The following is a 19,627-nucleotide window of genomic DNA, read 5'->3' on the forward strand; positions in this document are numbered from 1 at the left end:
AATTCAATACAATTTTTTTTTTTTTTACACAAATTGGGACGTCTTATTCGTGTTAATTGGTACACTTCAAATGTTAGAAAAGAGAGGGAGATCAAGGTGTCAAATATTGCATTGTATTGGAGAGTTTTGAGCGAATTGCAACTTTTTATGTAAGTCAAAAATGGTTTCAACACAAATGGATTTGTTCCACTGATTTTTTTAAGATGGCTGCCACGAATATATGACATTTTTGTTGATTTTACGTAGAAATGTAATAATAATATGTTGTGTTTTATACAAAATGGTTAAAGGGGTTGTCCAGCCGGTATATATACTGTATATAGTGCAGTAGATGGCATAAAGCATAAGTCTGGTGTAGGCATTTGCAACAGTGAAATGTTGTAATGTGCACAGACATTTTGGTGTGAATGCAATGATAATTGTCCCGGTCTGTGACCTCATGGACATCATGCAAATTGAGAAAAGCTGTGACGGAAGTACCTGGCAGTGACTTAAAGAGTAACCATCATTTTAATTTTTATTTAATAAGTCACTAGTATCCATGCAAATAAGAAAATTTGTAATGTATCTTATCAGAAAAACCTGTTTCTTTCTCCTCCTGGACTGATCATTTATTCTCAATTTTGGGGTAAAATCTGTCTTCAGTAAAACAGATTGTTACATTATTGAGATAGGAGAGACAGTTGGTGCTGACAAGATTCCATGTAGACCAGAAGGGGAGGAGCTCTGCCTTTAGCTCCTCCTTCCTCCCCTGTACATAGAATCTTATCAGAACCAGCTGTCATCTCCTATTTCAGTAATGTAGCAATCCGTCTTCACTGAATACAGATTTTACCCCAGAATTGAGGATTTTGAGAATGAAAGATTTGTCCAAGAGGAGAAAGAAGCAGATTTCTCTGATAACATATATTACAAAGTTGCTTATTTTCATGTGTAATATTGTTTTATCAAATTAAAATGTTGGTTATTCTTTAAGGCCCACTTGTAAGGGCTCGTTTTGGCCCCCTTGACGAGTTTGGTCGACTGTATACCAGTCAGTCAACACTCGTTTACTGGTCTTTCTTAAAGACAAAAATCGATGGGAACAGGACAGCTAATACAATTGTGCCATCTACTTACAGCATCATATTCTCGGCAGCTCATCCTCTGTTTACACAGGATGATGCTTTTCTGATAACAATGATTTTTATGCTGGCCTAAGCACTCTGATCAGTGGCAAATTAGTGTTTTGCTCATTCATTACAGGAATAAACTAACAATGACAGACATACAGAAAGGAGAGGGCCCTGCCTTTCGAGTCTACAGGATAATGGGGAAGGAGACAGTAGGTCAGGTTGTTGCGGCACCTCCGGTGATGTAGAGGTGGCAGCAGGGTCATTGCAGTCTGTAAGCCTTGTTGAAGAGATGAGTTTTCAAGTTCTGTCTGAAGGTTCTGAATGTTAGGAATAATTGGACATGTTGGGTCAAAGAATTCCAGAGGATGGGGGATACTCGGGAGAAAGGTGATTGGGTAAGGAACGGACAAAGGTGGAAGAGAGAAGGAGGTCTTGGGAGGACCGGAGGTTGCGTGTTGGAAGCTATCGGGGATTAGTTCAGAGATATATGGAGGAGACCGATTATGGACGGCTTTGTAGGTCAGCGTTAGCAGTTGGAACTGGATACTTTGGGGAATTGGGAACCAATGAAGGGATTTGAAGAGGGAAGAAGAGGAGGAGTAGCGAGGAGAGAGGTGGATTAGTCGGGCAGCAGAGTTAAGGATGGACTCGAGAGGTACGAAAGTGTTAGCAGGAAGGCTACAGAGGAGGATATTGCAGTAGCAGAGGTGGGAGATGATGAGGGCATGCACTAACTTTTTCGTACATTCAGAGTTGCGGACTGGGCAGAGAGTTACACTGACGCAGGGAAGGTGATAACTTGCAGAATGCTGGGACCCCACTAATCCAGAATACCAGGTTCTAAAATGGCCTGATAGAATGGAGCCCTGGCCTCATTTGTGCCCCACCGCTCCATTTGTAGTCCATGGGACTGCCCAATATAAATAAGTACAATGCTCGGCTTTTTCCGGCAGCCCCATAGACAATAAATGGAGCAGCGGTGTGCATACATGGCCACTGCTACATTTTGATAGGGAATTTTAGCTCTCGTTCTCAGGATTAGTGGGACTGACTGATGCCATTCATTGCCGGGAATACCTCTTTTTTCGGGTGCTCTGGTGACGAAAATTCTGACGTACTGTGGCAGTCACATGGTGAATGAAGTTGAGATATAGGATGCTGTTTAGTGGGGTCTGCTGCTTTATCTGTCCTGAGTGCTACATGTTAAAGTAAGCACACAATTACGAGTGAATATAGAAATAAAGACTATATATTGTTGGCAGTTGTTGCACAGGGTTGCGGAATTAGCATCATTTTTCCTATGAATTTTTGGTGGAAATTGCATTATTAATTGCAAAATGTGTCAATGAGTTTTTTACTTGTGTAATAATGTGGTTCTGTAATAAGTTCAGGATGTTTTGATGAGGTCACAGAGGTGTATAGGTATAAGGAGTGCTGCTGCGACCACAAGACCCTACCCCTAGTGGTGCCATGGACCCCCGATGCTGCATAAGAGAACACCAGTATTAGGGGACATGTGTCACGTTATTGCACAGTGATGTCATTATAGTACATGTATGTAATATTGTATACCGATCCTATGCATCAAGAGCAAGGGGCAATAAAAGGAGCAAAGTTGCCAACTATTTAGTGGTGGAGCCAAGCATAGCCGGACATCGGGTCCAAGAGCTTCCATCTATGTTCCCGAGGTCACAAGTATTGAGCTGGGGAAGATAAGCCCGTCGGTGACTTATATGGAACCTCAAAGTGTTAAAACTGTGTGGCTGTAACAGGAACTTAACTTTAACAAAAACGATGCATCCGGTATTAAAGCTATTGGGAGAAGTAGTTGGCTGCTGCCGCTATCATGCTAAGAGGCCTCTTTTTTTCAAGGTCCAGAAAGAGTCGGAAAGCAGACGTGAACTCCGGAGATAAGAAGATTCCGAATGGAATCCTGGAAGAACAAGGTGAGGACAAGTTCTGACCTTGTTCCCTAAGGTTTCTGCTTTGTGTAATACTTGCCTGTGTGGAAAACTTGTCACTGTGGACTTGGTTAAGGCTTAGGATAGGGCAATGTTCACACAGTGCCACCATGTTGCATATATGCTTTAATGTTGAAAAATTACAGCTAAAACCGCCATATGACAGGAAGCTTTTTCAATAAATGTTGTCATCTTTTTTTTTTAATCCCACTGGAGTTGTTTTGTGATTGCATCTGTTATGCTCCTTTACTATATAATGTCAAGTATTGGGGGTCTTTGGATTTCTAAGCTATGTTAATTAATTAACACCGTGCAGTTGCATCTCAGAGCGCTGATGGGGTGACAGAAGTAGATCCCTTTGATCTTGGCTGTTACAGTTTCTATTAGTTACAGTGGGTATCTACTGGTGATGGTGCTGGCAAAGCATAGTAGGGATTGATCCCCTTACTGGAACATATGATTATGTCACAGTGTGGGAAGAGGGTTAACGTTCCTACTCATCACTGTGTAGTCAATTGGCAGATAGGAAGCTTAACTGCACCACTCAATGCCAGGCAGCTGCTGCAAAGCACAAATGATTCAATAGCATGTAAGTGATTCTCACTTTGCAGTTGAGCTGCACTTTTTATTTCTACGATTGTGGCATAAAACATGATTTTCCAAAATTGTGCAAAAAATGCTGTGGTTTTACCGCTATCCTAGCAAAGTAAGAAAAGCCCCAAAATATGAATGCAGCTTAGAGTATGGTAATTATTATTAGATAATATTCATTGAATACTTATTTTTATATATGTATTTTTTACATTTTAGCCCTATGTACATGAGAATTTGGGGTGACTATGCCCTACAGAAATAATATTTGATATGCAGTGCCTTGCGAAAGTATTCGGCCCCCTGGAACTTTTCAACCTTTTCCCACATATCATGCTTCAAACATAAAGAAACCAAATGTAAATTTTTGGTGAAGATTCAACAACAAGTGGAACACAATTGTGAAGTTGAATGAAATTTATTGGTTATTTTAAATTTTTGGGGAAATTCAAAAACTTAAAGGTGGGACGTGCAATATTATTCGGCCCCTTTACTTTCAGTGCAGCAAACTCACTCCAGAAGTTCATTGTGGATCTCTGAATGATCCAATGTTGTCCTAAATGCCTAATGATGATAAATATAATCCACCTGTGTGTAATCAAGTCTCCGTATAAATGCTCCTTCTCTGTGATAGTCTCAGGGTTCTGTTTGAAGCACAGAGAGCATCATGAAGACTAAGGAACACAACAGGCTGGTCCGTGATACTGTTGTGGAGAAGTTTAAAGCCGGATTTGGATACAAAATGATTTCCAAAACTTTAAACATCCCAAGGAGCACTGTGCAAGCGATCAGATTGAAATGGAAGGAGTATCATACCACTGCAAATCTACCAAGACCTGGCCGTCCCTCTAAACTTTCATCTCAAACAAGGAGAAGACTGATCAGAGATGCAGCCTAGAGGCCCATGATCACTCTGGATGAACTGCAGAGATCTACAGCTGAGGCGGGACAGTCTGTCCATAGGACAACAATCAGTTGTCACTGCACAAATCTGGCCTTTCTGGAAGAGTGGCAAGAAGAAAGCCATTTCTCAAAGATATCCATAAAAAGTGCCATTTAAAGTTTGCAACAAGCCACCTAGGAGACACACCAAACATGTGGAAGAAGGCGCTCTGGTCAGAAGAAACCAAAATCGAACTTTTTGGCAACAATGCCAAACGATATGTTTGGCGTAATGGCCACACAGCTTATCACCCTGAACACACCATCCCCACTGTCAAAAATGGTGGTGGCAGCATCATGGTTTGGGCCTGCTTTTCTTCAGAAGGGACAGGGAAGTTGGTTAAAATTGATGGGAAGATGGATGGAGCCAAATACAGGACCATTCTTGAAGAAAACCTGTTGGAGTCTCTGAGACTAGGATGGAGATTTGTCTTCCAACAAGACAATGATCCCAAACATAAAGCAAAATCTACAATGGAATGGTTCACAAATAAACGTATCCAGGTGTTAGAATGGCCAAGTCAAAGAGCAGACCTCAATCCAATCGAGAATCTGTGGAAAGAGCTGAGAACTGCTGTTCACAAACGATCTCCATCAAACCTCACTGAGCTCGAGCTGTTTGCCAAGGAAGAATGGAAAAGAATTTCAGTCTCTCGATGTACAAAACTGATATAGACATACCCCAAGCGACTTGCAGCTGTAATTGCAGCAAAAGGTGGCGCAACAAAGTATTAAGTTAAAGGGGCCGAATAATATTGCAAGCCCCACTTTTCAGTTTCTGAATTTCCATAAAAATTTTAAGTAACCAATAAATTTCTTTCAACTTCACAATTGTGTTCCACTTGTTGTTGATTCTTCACCAAAAATTTACATTTGGTATCTTTATGTTTGAAGCATGATATGTGGGAAAAGGTTGAAAAGTTCCAGGGGGCCGAATACTTTTGCAAGGCAAGCAGTAAGCAGTAACCATCACTCTATGTGCTGGTCAGTAAGATCACATTGAGGCCGGCGTCACACTGGCGAGTTTTACGGACGTAAGAGCGCAGAAAATACGTCCGTAAAACTCGCCAAATAAACGGCACAATTATTCTCAATGGGGCTGCTCCTATCAGCCGTATATTACGGTTCAGTATTATACGGCTTTCTACGGCCGTACAAAATCGCAGCATGCTGCGTTTGTCAGCGTATTGCGCAAAAAAATCGCCAATGAAAGTCTATGGGGGCGAGAAAAATACGGATTCCACACGGACCAGCAGTGTGACTTGCGAGAAATACGCAGCGGTGTTAGTGAAAAGTCGGTAATTCAATTGCCGGCTTTTCATTTCTCCTGCACAAACCCGACAGGATATGAGACATGATTTACATACAGTAAACCATCTCATATGCCCTTTTTTTGCATATTCCACACTACTAATGTTAGTAGTGTGTATGTGCAAAATTTCAGCGCTGTAGCTGCTAAAATAAAGGGTTAAATGGCGGAAAAAATTGGCGTGGGCTCCCGCGCAATTTTCTCCGCCAGAATGGTAAAGCCAGTGACTGAGGGCAGATATTAATAGCCAGGAGATGGTCCATGGTTATTGCCAACCCCGTGGCTAAAAACATCTGCCCCCAGCCACCCCAGAAAAGGCACATCTGGAAGATGCGCCTATTCTGGCACTTGGCCACTCTCTTCCCACTCCCTGTAGCGGTGGGATATGGGGTAATGAAGGGTTAATGCCACCTTGCTACTGTAAGGTGACATTAAGCCAGATTAATAATGGAGAGGCGTCAATTATGACACATATCCATTATTAATCCAATTGTATGAAAGGGTTAAAAAACACACACACACATGATTTAAAAGTATTTTAATGAAAGAAACAAACAGGTTGTTTTAATAATTTATTGCTCTCTCAATCCATCAGGAACACCCTCGCTTGGCAAAATAAGAAACACACAATATACATACCTTCTGATGTCCGATCACGTCCAACGAGGTAATCCATCTGAAGGGGTTAACTAATATTACAGGCACGAGCTGCGATAAACCACTCGCTCGTGCCTGTAATCCCCCGGGTGCTGAAAGGAAAGCTGGATCTGTACTTACATTGAGTCGCGGTGATGCGCCCCTTCTGGATGTTCTCATGAACTGCAGCCTGGGAACTTTTTCCCACGCTCCAGGTCATATGAGGACATCCAGCAGGGGGCGCATCACCGCAACTGAAGGAAATGTAGGTCAATGACCTACATTTCATTCATTCGCCGGGGAATTACAAGCACGAGCACAGCTGCATTTGCAGGGCTCCTGCTTGTAAATTATTTTAACCCCTTCAGATGGATTACCTCGTGGGACATGACGGGTCAGCAGAAGGTATGTATCTTGTGCGTTTATTATTTTGCCAAGCGAGGGACTGCAAATGGATTGAGAGAGCAATAAAATATTACAATAACCGCTGTGTTTCTTTCATTAAAATACTTTTAAATCATGTGTGTGTGTGTTTTTTAACCATTTTAGACAATTGGATTAATAATGGATAGGTGTCATAATTGACGCCTCTCCATTATTAATCTGGCTTAATGTCACCTTACAATAGCAAGTTGGCATTAACCCTTCATTACCCCATATCCCACCGCTACACGGGAGTGGGAAGAGAGTGGCCAAGTGCCAGAATAGGCGCATCTTCCAGATGTGCCTCTTCTGGGGTGGCTGGGGGCAGATGTTTTTAGCCACGGGGGGGCCAATAACCATGGACCCTCTCCTGGCTATTAATATGTGCCCTCAGTCACTGGTTTTACCATTCTGGCGGAGAAAATTGCGCGGGAGCCCACGCCAATTTTTTCCGCCATTTAACCCTTTATTTTAGCAGCTACAGCGGCCAAATTTTGCACATACACACTACTAACATTAGTAGTGTGGAATATGCAAAAAAAAGGGGATATGAGATGGTTTACTGTATGTAAACCATGTCTCATATCCTGTCGGGTTTGTGCAGGAGAAATGAAAAGCCGGCAATTGAATTACCGGCTTTTCACAGATATCGCGCCGAAGTAAATATAAATACAGACTATATATATATATATGTGTCTCAATGACATATATATATATACTAGACTGTGGCCCGATTCTAACGCATCGGGTATTCTAGAATATGCATCATGTCCCCGTAGTATATGGACAATGATGATTCCAGAATTCGCGACAGACTGTGCCCGTCGCTGATTGGTCGAGGCAACCTTTAGGACATCATCATCGCCATGGCAACCATTATGACCTACGTTGATACTGTGCCCATCGCTGAGTGGTCGGCCTCGACCAATCAGAGAGGCGGGATTTCCATTATGACATCATCGTCGCCATGCTGTGCCATTCTGTGCCCGTCGCTGATTGGTCAAGGCCTGGCGGCCTCGACCAATCAGAGACGCGGGATTTCCAAGACAGACAGACAGACAGAAAGACAGACAGACAGAAAGACAGACAGACAGACGGAAAACCCCTTAGACAATTATATATATAGATATACACTGTATATATGTTTTCCCGAACATTTGAGCACATAAATCCATTAGATGTCGGTTTTGCAAGCCTGCGAGAAAATCTCGCAGTACGGATGCCATACGGATTACATACGGAGGATGCCATGCGCAAAATACGCTGACACACCCTGACTACGGATCACTATTTTGGGAACATTGCTCCGTATTACGGCCGTAAAATACGGACCGTATTGTCTTACGCCGAGTGTGACGCCGGCCTTAAGCTGCAATCGTGTTGAAGCTCCTGTGTTTTTTCAATTGCCACAATTTCTAAAAAAAAATGTGGCAAAGTGGTTATTTTTTGCCACGGTTGGGGTGTTTGCAATGTGTAAACACAGCCTTAGTGCACAGCCATTAATATTTTTAATTTTAATAATTATTCAATGCATGGAAAGAAATTATGGGATTGTACTAGCAAGGATATTTGCAGTCATGTAGCTTGGGAAAAACAGGGTTTTCGGAAGGTCACACCAAGTGTGGAATCAACTTCTTAACATAATTTAGAATTTAATAAAGTTAGAATTTAATAAAGAAAAGGAGAATTTTAGTAAAATATTGAGATTTTTCAAACTTCGGTACCAACCAATGTCAGGCAGCTGCTCGTCAGCATTGTTAATGGGTGCAAAAGCTGCTCTCTATTGCATGCACTATATCTACCTATACAATGGACCATAATGGATCAGGCAGATGTCCATGCAAATTTGTCCTAGTACGGACCGTAATGCTGACCCGAGCGTCACAGTGCTGAGGTTGAGAGAGTCACGGCCAGACCGTGCATTGCGTTTTTTCTGGATCAACAGGAATCAAGAGGGATCAGTTGTTATTTCTGGGTAACCTTAACAGTAAGTGTTCCAACATCCGTTGTACATGTCCGTTTTTTTTCCTCAAAAAAAACCACTTTGACCCACAGATCCATGCACACATCAGATTCATATGCACATTTTTCAAATCACGTCAACAAGTTGTATGCCTAAATCAGGTCAAGCCCAAAATGAGAGACACTGCTCTCCATTCCAAGTATTAAATCATGATCTTCAACAAAAAATTCCTTTCTGGTAATTAAGAATTTCCCATAGGGTATGTGAAAAATAGTTTTGTAAACTGAATAATTCCATTATGAAGTGATAGGAATGTCTGTATTTTTTCATAGTTTTTTCAGAAGTGAGATCGAAAGTGCTACAGTATATTAGGAGGTAACATTGTGTGGTTTGGCAATGTTTCTGGGGGACTCACTCTAACACAGGATGCTGTGATGGGTATCTGGTTGAACATTCTTTAAAAATGGCACTGGATGCCTTTCTCAAAAAATTAGAACAGTATAAGAGACAAAAAGCTGGTCAGATACATTAGATAAATTTCGTCCGAATTATTATTTGTCCGCCAGCTCTCTGCATACACAGGAACGCTCGTCTCGCCCAAGTCTCCATGAGACTCCACTGGCAGCGGCTTATCTCCCCACCACGTTGATCAAAAGGATTAGCCGTTGAAATTCCAACCACTGGATTTTTCTTCTCTTCCATGACATCATCTCTCGAGGGAGATTCAGGGGTCCCATACACATTAGTCTGTCTTCAGATCTCACCGATATTGGTGGGCTTCGTGGACTTTGGCCACTACTTTTTTATTGATAGCCTGTCCGTGAAATATCAGTGGCAATGCAACATCCGACACCACCGCCTATCAGCTGTTACCGATGCCGGACAGGAAGTTCTCGGATGCTGCCGGAACTCAGCAGCTCATTTAAAACTATGGTAGTTGTGGTTAGGTACTAAGGATCCAGCCCTATACATCTGGCGGTTGATTGACGGTGGTGCCAGATGTCGCACCACCACAGATTGGATATCAATAGTCCATCAATAAAAAAAGTAGTAGTCAAGAAACATCTGGACAGCATGGTGGCTCAGTGGTTAGCACTGTTGCTGTAGAGTGCTGGGGTCTCCTGGGTTCAAATCTCGCCAAGGACAACATCTGCAAGGAGTGTGTATCTACGCCCCATGTTTGCGTGGGTTTCCTCCTCGTTTCCTCCCACACTGCAAAGACATACTAATAGGGAATGTAAATCAAAAAAGGAGAAGAGGAAGCTGTATGCCATAAATATGTCAAGATTTTATTAGAACAAATAATTACCGTAATAGAATAATCAAACAAATGATGAAATAGGAACAACAAATGCAAAAATAAACCAATGTAAGAGGGTAATGAGCCAAAATAGTAAGGCTATGTGCACAGGTTGCGGATTTTGATGCGTTTCCGCAGCGTTTTTGGACGTGCGGAATTGCATCAAATCCGCAGTGTAGTGCACAAGCAATGTTAGTCAATGGGAGATTGAGAATTGTTGTGCACATGCTGCGGAAAAAAACACGCGGATTTGCAGTGTTTTATTTTCCGCAGCATGTCAATTCTTTTTGCGGATCTGCAGCGTTTCTGCACCCATTGGCTACTACCTATAGACCTATCTATCTATCTATCTATCTATCTATCTATCTATCTATCTATCTATCTATCTATCTATCTATCTATCTATCTAATATCTATCTATTATCTATCTATAGATCTATCTATCTATCTAATATCTATCTATTATCTATCTATAGATCTATCTATCTATCATATCTATCTAATATCTATCTATCTATAGATCTATCTATTATCTATCTATCTGTTGTGTAAACATTATTCTAAAGGTACCGTCACATTTAGCGACGCTGCAGCGATCTACACAACGATGCCGATCGCTGCAGCGTCGCTGTGTGGTCGCTGGAGAGCTGTCACACAGACAGCTCTCCAGCGACCAACGATGCCGAAGTCCCCGGGTAACCAGGGTAAACATCGGGTTACTAAGCGCAGGGCCGCGCTTAGTAACCCGATGTTTACCCTGGTTACCAGTGTAAATGTAAAAAAAAAAAAAACACTACATACTTACATTCCGGTGTCTGTCGCGTCCCCCGGCGTTCTGCTTCCCTGCACTGTAAGCGCCGGCCGTAAAGCAGAGCGGTGACGTCACCGCTTTGCCCTGCTTTACGGCCAGCCGGCGCTGACACAGTGCAGGGAAGCGGACTCCGGGGGACGCGACAGACACCAGAATGTAAGTATGTAGTGTTTTGGTTTTTTTTTACATTTACACTGGTAACCAGGGTAAACATCGGGTTACTAAGCGCGGCCCTGCGCTTAGTAACCCGATGTTTACCCTGTTACCAGTGAAGACATCGCTGAATCGGCGTCACACACGCCGATTCAACGATGTCAGCGGGTGATCCAGCGACGAAATAAGGTGCTGGCCTTCTAGCTCCGACCAACGATGTCACAGCAGGATCCTGATCGCTGCTGCGTGTCAAACACAACGATATCGCTATCCAGGACGCTGCAACGTCACGGATCGCTATCGATATCGTTGTTAAGTTGTTCAGTGTGAAGGTACCTTTAAATGGTGTATGTAAATGAAGAGGTTGGACACGAAATGACATCAAAATTCTTTTTTTTTTGTTAAATAATAGATCTTTATTTAGCCTACAAAAACGCATACAAATCCGCATGAAAAAAACACATGAAAATCCGCATTAAAAAACGCACCAAAAACGCATCAAATCCTTCGGATTTTTACCTGCTTTTTCTGCCAAGAGAGGCAGAATCTGCACAGAAAATTCCACAGGCAAATCTGCAACGTGTGCACATACCCTCAATTGTCCTCATGTCCAAGTTGCCGGGTAGTAATATAAACTGCATATACTTGGATTCAATAGATCTACAAGCATATAGTGCAAAACACATGTGCAAATGAATCAAAAGGACATATATGAGAGAAGGCAGATGAAATAAGTATACTGGCACGTTACCTTTAAGTGGCGGCAGCACCCCGACGTGCGTTTTGCGTTAGCTTTTTCTTAGGCGAATGTGTATGGTAGGGAATGTAGCTTGTGAGCCACAATGGGGACAGTGATGATGATGTCTGTAAAGCTCTGCAGAATATGATGGCGCTATATGAGCAAAGCATAATAAGTTAAATAAATTAAAAAATATGTAGAAACTCCAAACTCCTCCCACAATGACAAATGTAAAAAAGGCAAATATGTAATATAGACTTTGAAAAAGGTGCAAATTAAATGTAAACAAAAAGGTACAGTATGTAGCCAGAGATTTCTACGCTTGTGTAAAATGTTTGACAATTGCAAAAATGGTGACAACCATCTATAATATTATGGCGTGGTGCACAGCAGTTGCTATCATGGTAGAAATTTCTGTAGCTTCGCTATTTCTGAGAATGTGGCAAATTTTTGCCACCCAAACTGCAGTGCACCATTGTAGCCAAGTATGTTTTTACTCTGAAACGCTCCGATTCTCTGTACATTTCAGACATTTTAGAAGCAAATCTGTCGCCATATACTTCTGAGGGTTATGTCAAGTTTTCTTCTTTGCTGGGCATCAAGGGGTTGGACACGTAATCAATATTCCTACCCAGGCTCGGACTGGCCCACAGGAGAGCAGGAGAATCCTCCGGTAGGCCGCTGTGAAGACGTACTAATGAGTAGTGCTACTTGATTCACAATTTGCAGAAATAGGTATAATCTAATCATTCATTAAACAAGCTAGACAAGACAATATTACATAGAAGCAGAAGTAACTTTGTGTAGTATGTTCATCTGAGCAGTGGGCTCCAAGAATCAATGTTACTGGTGGGCCTTTGCCCACCCAGTCTGACCTGTTTCTGGTCATTTTTCTTTTTACTGTCTGCAGATATTCAGTTCCCTGATAAGATGGGGTGCGTTTTCTGCTTCACCCCAGGACCATGGTATCAGCCCCACAGCAACTGAATGGCCAGCCCTTATTACAATAGTAAATTTGGAATTTCCTTTTATTCAGCATCTCTGATTTTTTTCGATAAGGCTGCCACTCATATACTAGGCGAGTAATTAATGCGTCTGCAAGAATGGCCCGCTGTGCTCGCAGAACAGAAATAATAGATGATTTCCGATATTCGTGGCTTGTGAATCATCCGCTCCGTACCCTTTACATCAGATAATATCAGAGGACTACCACCAGTTTAGAGGCGGGGGATTAATGTTCTTGTATAAATCCTCTCCTAGTCATTGATGTAGAGCAGGAAATAGGAGTAGGGAAGGAAACGTGCACTTCCCGATTCTGGCCTCACTAGTCTATGGCTTTGTATGATTGTTTTACTAGCCGGCTGTTACTGCGACCTGTCAACCAGAGGGATCAGCAAGGTCAAACGCTTCACACCAACGTCTCTCAGCATGTATTGCACATCTGAAGTGTGAAGTTTTTTGTCAGGCCAATTTTACCAATGTGTATGTGATGAAAATCTGCAGAACACACAACATAAAAGCCCTGTACCATACTCTTAGTATTATTAGGTTGCACAATAACCAACATTTAATCTCCAAATTTAAGACATTTTAGCCAAGAAGCCTAAAAGGATCCTCCACCCGTGACCCTCTACCCGTAACCATCTACCCATTACCCTCCACTCGTTACCTTCTACCTGTGATCCTCCACCCGTGACTCTACCTGTAACCATCTACCCGTTATCCTCCACTCGTTACCTTCTACCCGTGATCCTCCACCCGTGACCCACTACCCATTACCCTCGACTCGTAACACTCTACTGTGATCCTCCACCCTTGACCCGTCACCCTCTACCCGTCACCCTCCACCCTGGGGGACTTAAAAGTGACCATATATTTTTCTTGCTTTGTCACCCTACCTAGTGCCCTCTGTTTGCCTCTTGATGCCTCCTCTCAGATTTTGCTAAAACACACAAAAAAAGGTTCAGTAAATAAATAAAATTCCCACTAATCCAATGCTGATGTATCTCCCGGTTTTAGTTTACAGCCAGCTATAATTCGCCTGCTTCAGCCAATCAATGTTTGGACATGCTGTACAACACTGGCATGACCATTCAGCACAGGGCTATGATGTCTGGGGCGTGACTCTTGTGCCCACTGATTGGCTGCAGTATTCACATGTTGGCAGGTTTTAAATAAAAACCGGAAAAAGCACCAGAACATCAGCACTGGATCTCTTAGGTCGAAGAAGTGACTATTGTTTTTCTTTTATAGCCTTTGCACCTATTTTGATTAATTTTAAGTAGGATAACCCCTGCAAAGGGAACGAAAACTCTTTTTTAATCTAAATATATCCATAATACTTGATATTGTATATATGTATATTCTGATAGGGAGCTGAAAACCACAACCTTACACCTAATTGATAAAATTCTAGTTGCCTGCAGCAATCACTAAGGAGCTTACTGCGCTACAAATGGTGCTATAAAAACATATTAGATCACTGGAACTGTCGGCAATCACGAGAACAGGGGTCCTGTGTTCCCCGATTGAGAGGAATAATGGTTCAGCGTGAGCACTAGTGACATATTCATCACATACTCATGACTTTCAAATGGAGTTTCCGAAACGTGCGTAGCCGCCATTGGGTGTACATGATATCCCTTTAGGCTGCACTGAAGAGGGAAATTTAAGAGATTCTGTGGTTTTCTCCCTTTAGCTCCAATACATGGGTTTGCAGGGACTCTCCACATCACAACCTTAGATTAGTCGCTGTAAGGACTCGTGCAGACGGCCGTAGATTCTGTCATCCTAAAGATTGATTAGAGTGTCAGCATAATGTGAACCGATTCTGTTGGATGAGGAAAAGATGGAGAACAAAATGTCTCCATCTTTTCCATTCTGTTAGTGGGCAGAAATCAGACTGCACTTAGATGTTATCCGAGCGCAGTCCGATACCTTCTATGCACTCGTTGACTTGCATGGCCAAATGCGATCCAGATCAAACATGGGCATGGAGGGATTTTTTCCTCGGACAGACTCTGAGGAAGAATCGGAACAGATCCATTGGCTAACATACGGTAGGTCCAGGTGCGATTCAATGTTTTCTCGGATCACACTTGGACCAATAATAGGATCGTCTTTAAGACCCCTTAGGCTAGGGTCACACTACCGTATTTTCTCTCATTTGATAGAATCGGGCTGATTATGCTAATCACACTCTGATCAGAGTTTGATCACAGTATGATCTGATTTTATGGGATGTGGAGAAGATGTAAAAAAAATGTCTCCATCCTGTCAGTGAAAAAAACGCACAGCACTTAGATGTCATCCGAGTACAGTCCGATTTTTTTCGACGCTCTCATTGACTTGCATGACCGAGTGCGATCGGAATATTGGATAAAAATCGTGCATGCTGAAATTTTATATTTTTCATCAGACAGACCGAATCCAAGGAAGAAATTGGACATTTGCACAGCCCCATAGAATAACATTGGCCCCATAGGATAACATTGGTCCCAATGTTTTGTCGGATCGCACTGCGACCCAAAATGAGGTCGTTTGCACAAGCCCTTAATGGCTGACAGTGACAGACGGTGGTATTCAAAACATAGGGCCAAGATGCGAAACATGCCCGAGTTAGCGGCTGAGTCCAGGGCAGGCAGATTTCTCTCAAAACAGTAGTCAAGAAAGGTCAGGAGAGGCAGCAGACAAGATAAAGGTCAGGAGACAAGTGGGGTCGGTATTTGGAAGACAACTTGGAGACACACCTTTGGACAAACATAAACAAAAAAGGGTCCCTAAAGTATCATGGGTTGGCTGGGCATAGGTTGGAGAAGATGAAATTGCTGGGTTTCTATCCATCTATCTATCTATCTATCTATCTATCTATCTATCTATCTATCTATCTATCTATCTTTCTATCTATCTATCTATCTATCTATCTATATTAATAAACATTATAATATGGTAAAAAAAACATTGCCAAAACCAAAAAAGTATATAATCAACACGAAAACCTGATTTAAACAGTGGGTTATTTTTTTTAAAATGGCACATTCCATATTTTGAGACACCTGAAGTCAGTGTTCACGTTAATGTTGACTACTATGACTCCGGTGACGTAGGAAGGAACACACATGGGGAATATTATAAGGGGTTACTGTCATTATAACACGATTTGCAATAAAATGACGGGAGAAGAAGAAATCTTGTGACATTTGGGTGAAATAATTACGCTCATCTGTCTTGGAGTTGTTAGCGTTGCCTGTGTGTGGTGCTTCCTGTTTTTGTAATTACTGTTCTGAGCGAGGACATTAGAATTTTCAGAACCTTGTGATAATGACTTATAAACTGTAATATGTCGGTTAATAAGATGTAACCATATCATCTGTTTCACTTCTGAGTCATTCCTGGCTCTGTGCAGGGCGTAGAACAATTTCAGCTCGTAGAGCTTAGACGTCCAGAGATGGAGTAATGTATGTATATATGTATACAGCAGCACACTGCATGTGCAAAGATAAATGCAAACATCCAATATGTGACATTTTAAGTGCATTACTGCAGTGATGCAACTTACGCAAGTTGGCCAATTTGTGAGTGCCCACCAGCCATGACAAGGTGACCTTCCTCTGGAGAGAACCAAACCATTTCTGTCAAATAAGACCCTCCTGAGTCAAAAGCCTAAAAACGTAAAGAGTAGGTAGGATCGAATGCAAATAAAAAAATCCTGAAGGCTCATTCATACTTCTGATTTTTACACGTACGATAAAAATGGACCAATTGTTCTGATCAGAAATTCTAAAAAGTCATTTACATTTTAATTACCACTTACGATATCTAGAAAGCTTAATAATACCAATATAGTTGGTAATAGTAATATAATTGGAAAGTCAAAAGAGTATATCTGCCAAAATCACCAAAATAACAGAAAGTTTTGCTGTGGATGTCTTGTTAGCTGTTTACTCCAAGCTTTTGCTAAAGGGCATGCCATCAGTGGTTGCAACATAAAATTCACAGTCCAGTGGTCGATAAGTGTTGGGTTAGTAATGCCCCGGGTTAGGTCCCCGACTATCGTGGAGAGCAGATGTCTATCACTGGACATGCGTGGTCTGCAACTTCTTCATAGTGCACATCTGTATTCCATAAAGGTCAATGACTCTTCACCCGTCAATGACTCTTCACCAAGAACATTTCTAGCCAGATGGTCGTCTCCTTGTCTGGGATGTATCACAAGGGCAGAAGCTGCATCGTATACACTAAATGTAAAGTTACCATGATGTGGACTAATCCAAGGTGAATGCTCATTACAGATCTACAGTCGCAGCCAAAGTTTTGAGGCTATAACAAATTTTAAAGTTTACAACTTCTTTTAGTTGCATTTTTTTTTCGGTTACTGAAGCACAGTTATCAGCATTTCATAGGTTTGTAAACTTTTTAGTGACAAATACATCAAGTTTATGCAACGACTCAAAATTTATAGTGTTGACCCTTATTTCTCAAGAATCCTTCCCTTCGCCCCGGCAGCTGGATATCAGCTTCTGGGCCCTAATCCTGACTGATGACGGAACCATTCTTGTCTAATCAGTGCTTCACATTTTTCAGAATTTCTGCATTTTTGTTTGTCCACTCACTTTTTGATGATTGACCACAAGTTCTCAATGGGATTGAGATTTTGGATCCCAAAATGTCAATGTTTTGTTCACTGAGTCACTTAGATATCATTTTTGTCTTGTGACATGGTCTCCATCATGCTGGAAAAAAGAGTTGCTCATCAGCAAATTGCTCCTGGGTCGCTGGAAGAAATTTCCCTTGGAGGATGTTTACATCTCATTCTTTATTCATGGCAGTGACCTTAGTCCAAATTGTGAGTGAGCCCCCACCATAGATGAGAAGCCCCCACATATGAATGGTCTCAGGATGCTTCACTCCTGGCAAGACGCAGAACTCATGGTAGCACTCACCTTTTCTTTTCTGTACAATGATTCTTCCACACATCTCGAATAGTCTGAAAATGAACTGCTGATCGGAGCTTATCCCAATGGTCAGACATCCCTTCATCAATTTGTTTTCAGTAGACATCTCCTTTAAGAGGATCCCATTAGGGGAAAGAAGGAAACAGGAATAGACTTTCAAGAAAAGTGTAGATGAAACAAGAAATAAATTCACAAACATGGAATGGATACCAGTAGAGGAAAGTATGAGAATGCCAAAAGTGAGAAGCAGTTACCTGCAGAGAAAAATCGAAGAACACTAAGTAGATCCACAGCCAAAAAATAAACTTCAAAAGAACAGTAGGGGAAAGTAATAGAATTACGATATACTATGCTTTCCGGCGCATTACGAAATGGTACCATAAAGTTAAACTAGTTGTGTTTCACATTTTTAACTGATGTATTTTACTTGATTATCGTGAATACAACTTCAGAAACCGATGATCAGCTCTTATCACTGAATTAGACGGTGGCCATTCACCTGGATGACCAAGCTGGGTCTACAAAGGGGAGAGCTGTTAGGATCTTTCCTCTCTGACTCCCAAGTACAAGACCACTTCTCTATGACATCTACAGTACATGTGCTAACTAGGAGTCGAAAGTATGGCAATTGCCCAGGGCCCCAATTGCTTGGGGACCCTAAGCAAGAGAACCACAGGAAAAATCTAAATACACCAATGTTTTTGTGGCATACGGCGGCTGTCACGACTCTATTGTGGGGTGTCCCTGGACCAGGGGCTCCTTCTGTGTTCCTAACACTAGGGGCACCCTGTTCCCTGGATTACTTCTGATGGTGAAGATGCCGGGGCCACATACCAAACCTTAGCTCCTTAATCCGCCCTCAGTCTGTACCCTTCCAGCACCCAGGGAAGAGGGAAGTAGTAGTGTACCATAATACTCCAACTAGACTAAGTAATATCAACAGGGATAATGAAAAATTCAAATCATACAAATATATTCACGTAAACAGCAGTCAAATGCACCAGGGAGTGGAGAATGGGGTTAAATTAAAGTTGAAGAAGAAAGGGAATTATCACACACTCAAAACCTAGCAACAGATAAATTCTCCAGCCGCCTTCTCATATATCAACCACCAACAGCCTCCAGCCATGCAGCATAAGCTATCTCTGACAATGAGTGCTAGCCATGGCCTAGATTATTTAGGAGATTGGAGTGGCTAACAGTGCACAGCTGAGAGCCTTAATGCAGGAAAGCTTCCAGGAGCTCTCAACTGAGCAGAATAACCCCTGCACTGCTAAAAGAAACCTTCACTGTTTAATATGAAGGTGAAGCGCTTCTAATCCATGCAGGAGTATGATAAATCAGACGCTGCAGGTCTTCTAGCTCCTCTCTGTGGCGTAAACCTGTGACAGCGACATTCTTTGGCCTTTAAATTGCAGTATTATGTGGGATATATAGGCGGTATTTTGGGTCCTCTTATATTATGATACTGCATATTAGTTGAGGTATTATGTGGGTGTTTTATGGAAGTATTGACTTGGCACTACATGGTGGTAATATACAGCCTTTATATGGCAGTATAGTCCCATCACTATATAGAGGGGGTATTGTGTAGGTTGTATTGACTTGGCACTGCATGTTCGTTTCGTATTATACGGCCTTTATATGACAGTGTAGTCACATCACTATATAGAGGGGTATTGTGTAGGTTGTTATTGACTTGGCACTATATAGTGGTATTAAAAGGCCTT

At 42.0% G+C, this 19,627-nt stretch overlaps 1 protein-coding gene across 2 annotated transcripts in view; it reads left to right on the top strand.

The window, feature by feature from the left end:
- PTPRE (protein tyrosine phosphatase receptor type E) overlaps nt 1-19,627 on the top strand; it is a 192,559-nt gene that overhangs the window by 113,823 nt on the left and 59,109 nt on the right. For both annotated transcript variants that reach the window (XM_077258389.1, XM_077258390.1), the window contains exon 4: nt 2,988-3,061. In XM_077258389.1, coding sequence (XP_077114504.1) covers nt 2,988-3,061 — 74 coding nt within the window. The remainder of the gene's footprint in view (nt 1-2,987; nt 3,062-19,627) is intronic.

The sequence above is a fragment of the Ranitomeya variabilis genome, chromosome 4, assembly GCF_051348905.1.
Source record: "Ranitomeya variabilis isolate aRanVar5 chromosome 4, aRanVar5.hap1, whole genome shotgun sequence".
In the NCBI taxonomy this organism is placed as follows: Eukaryota; Metazoa; Chordata; class Amphibia; order Anura; family Dendrobatidae; genus Ranitomeya; species Ranitomeya variabilis.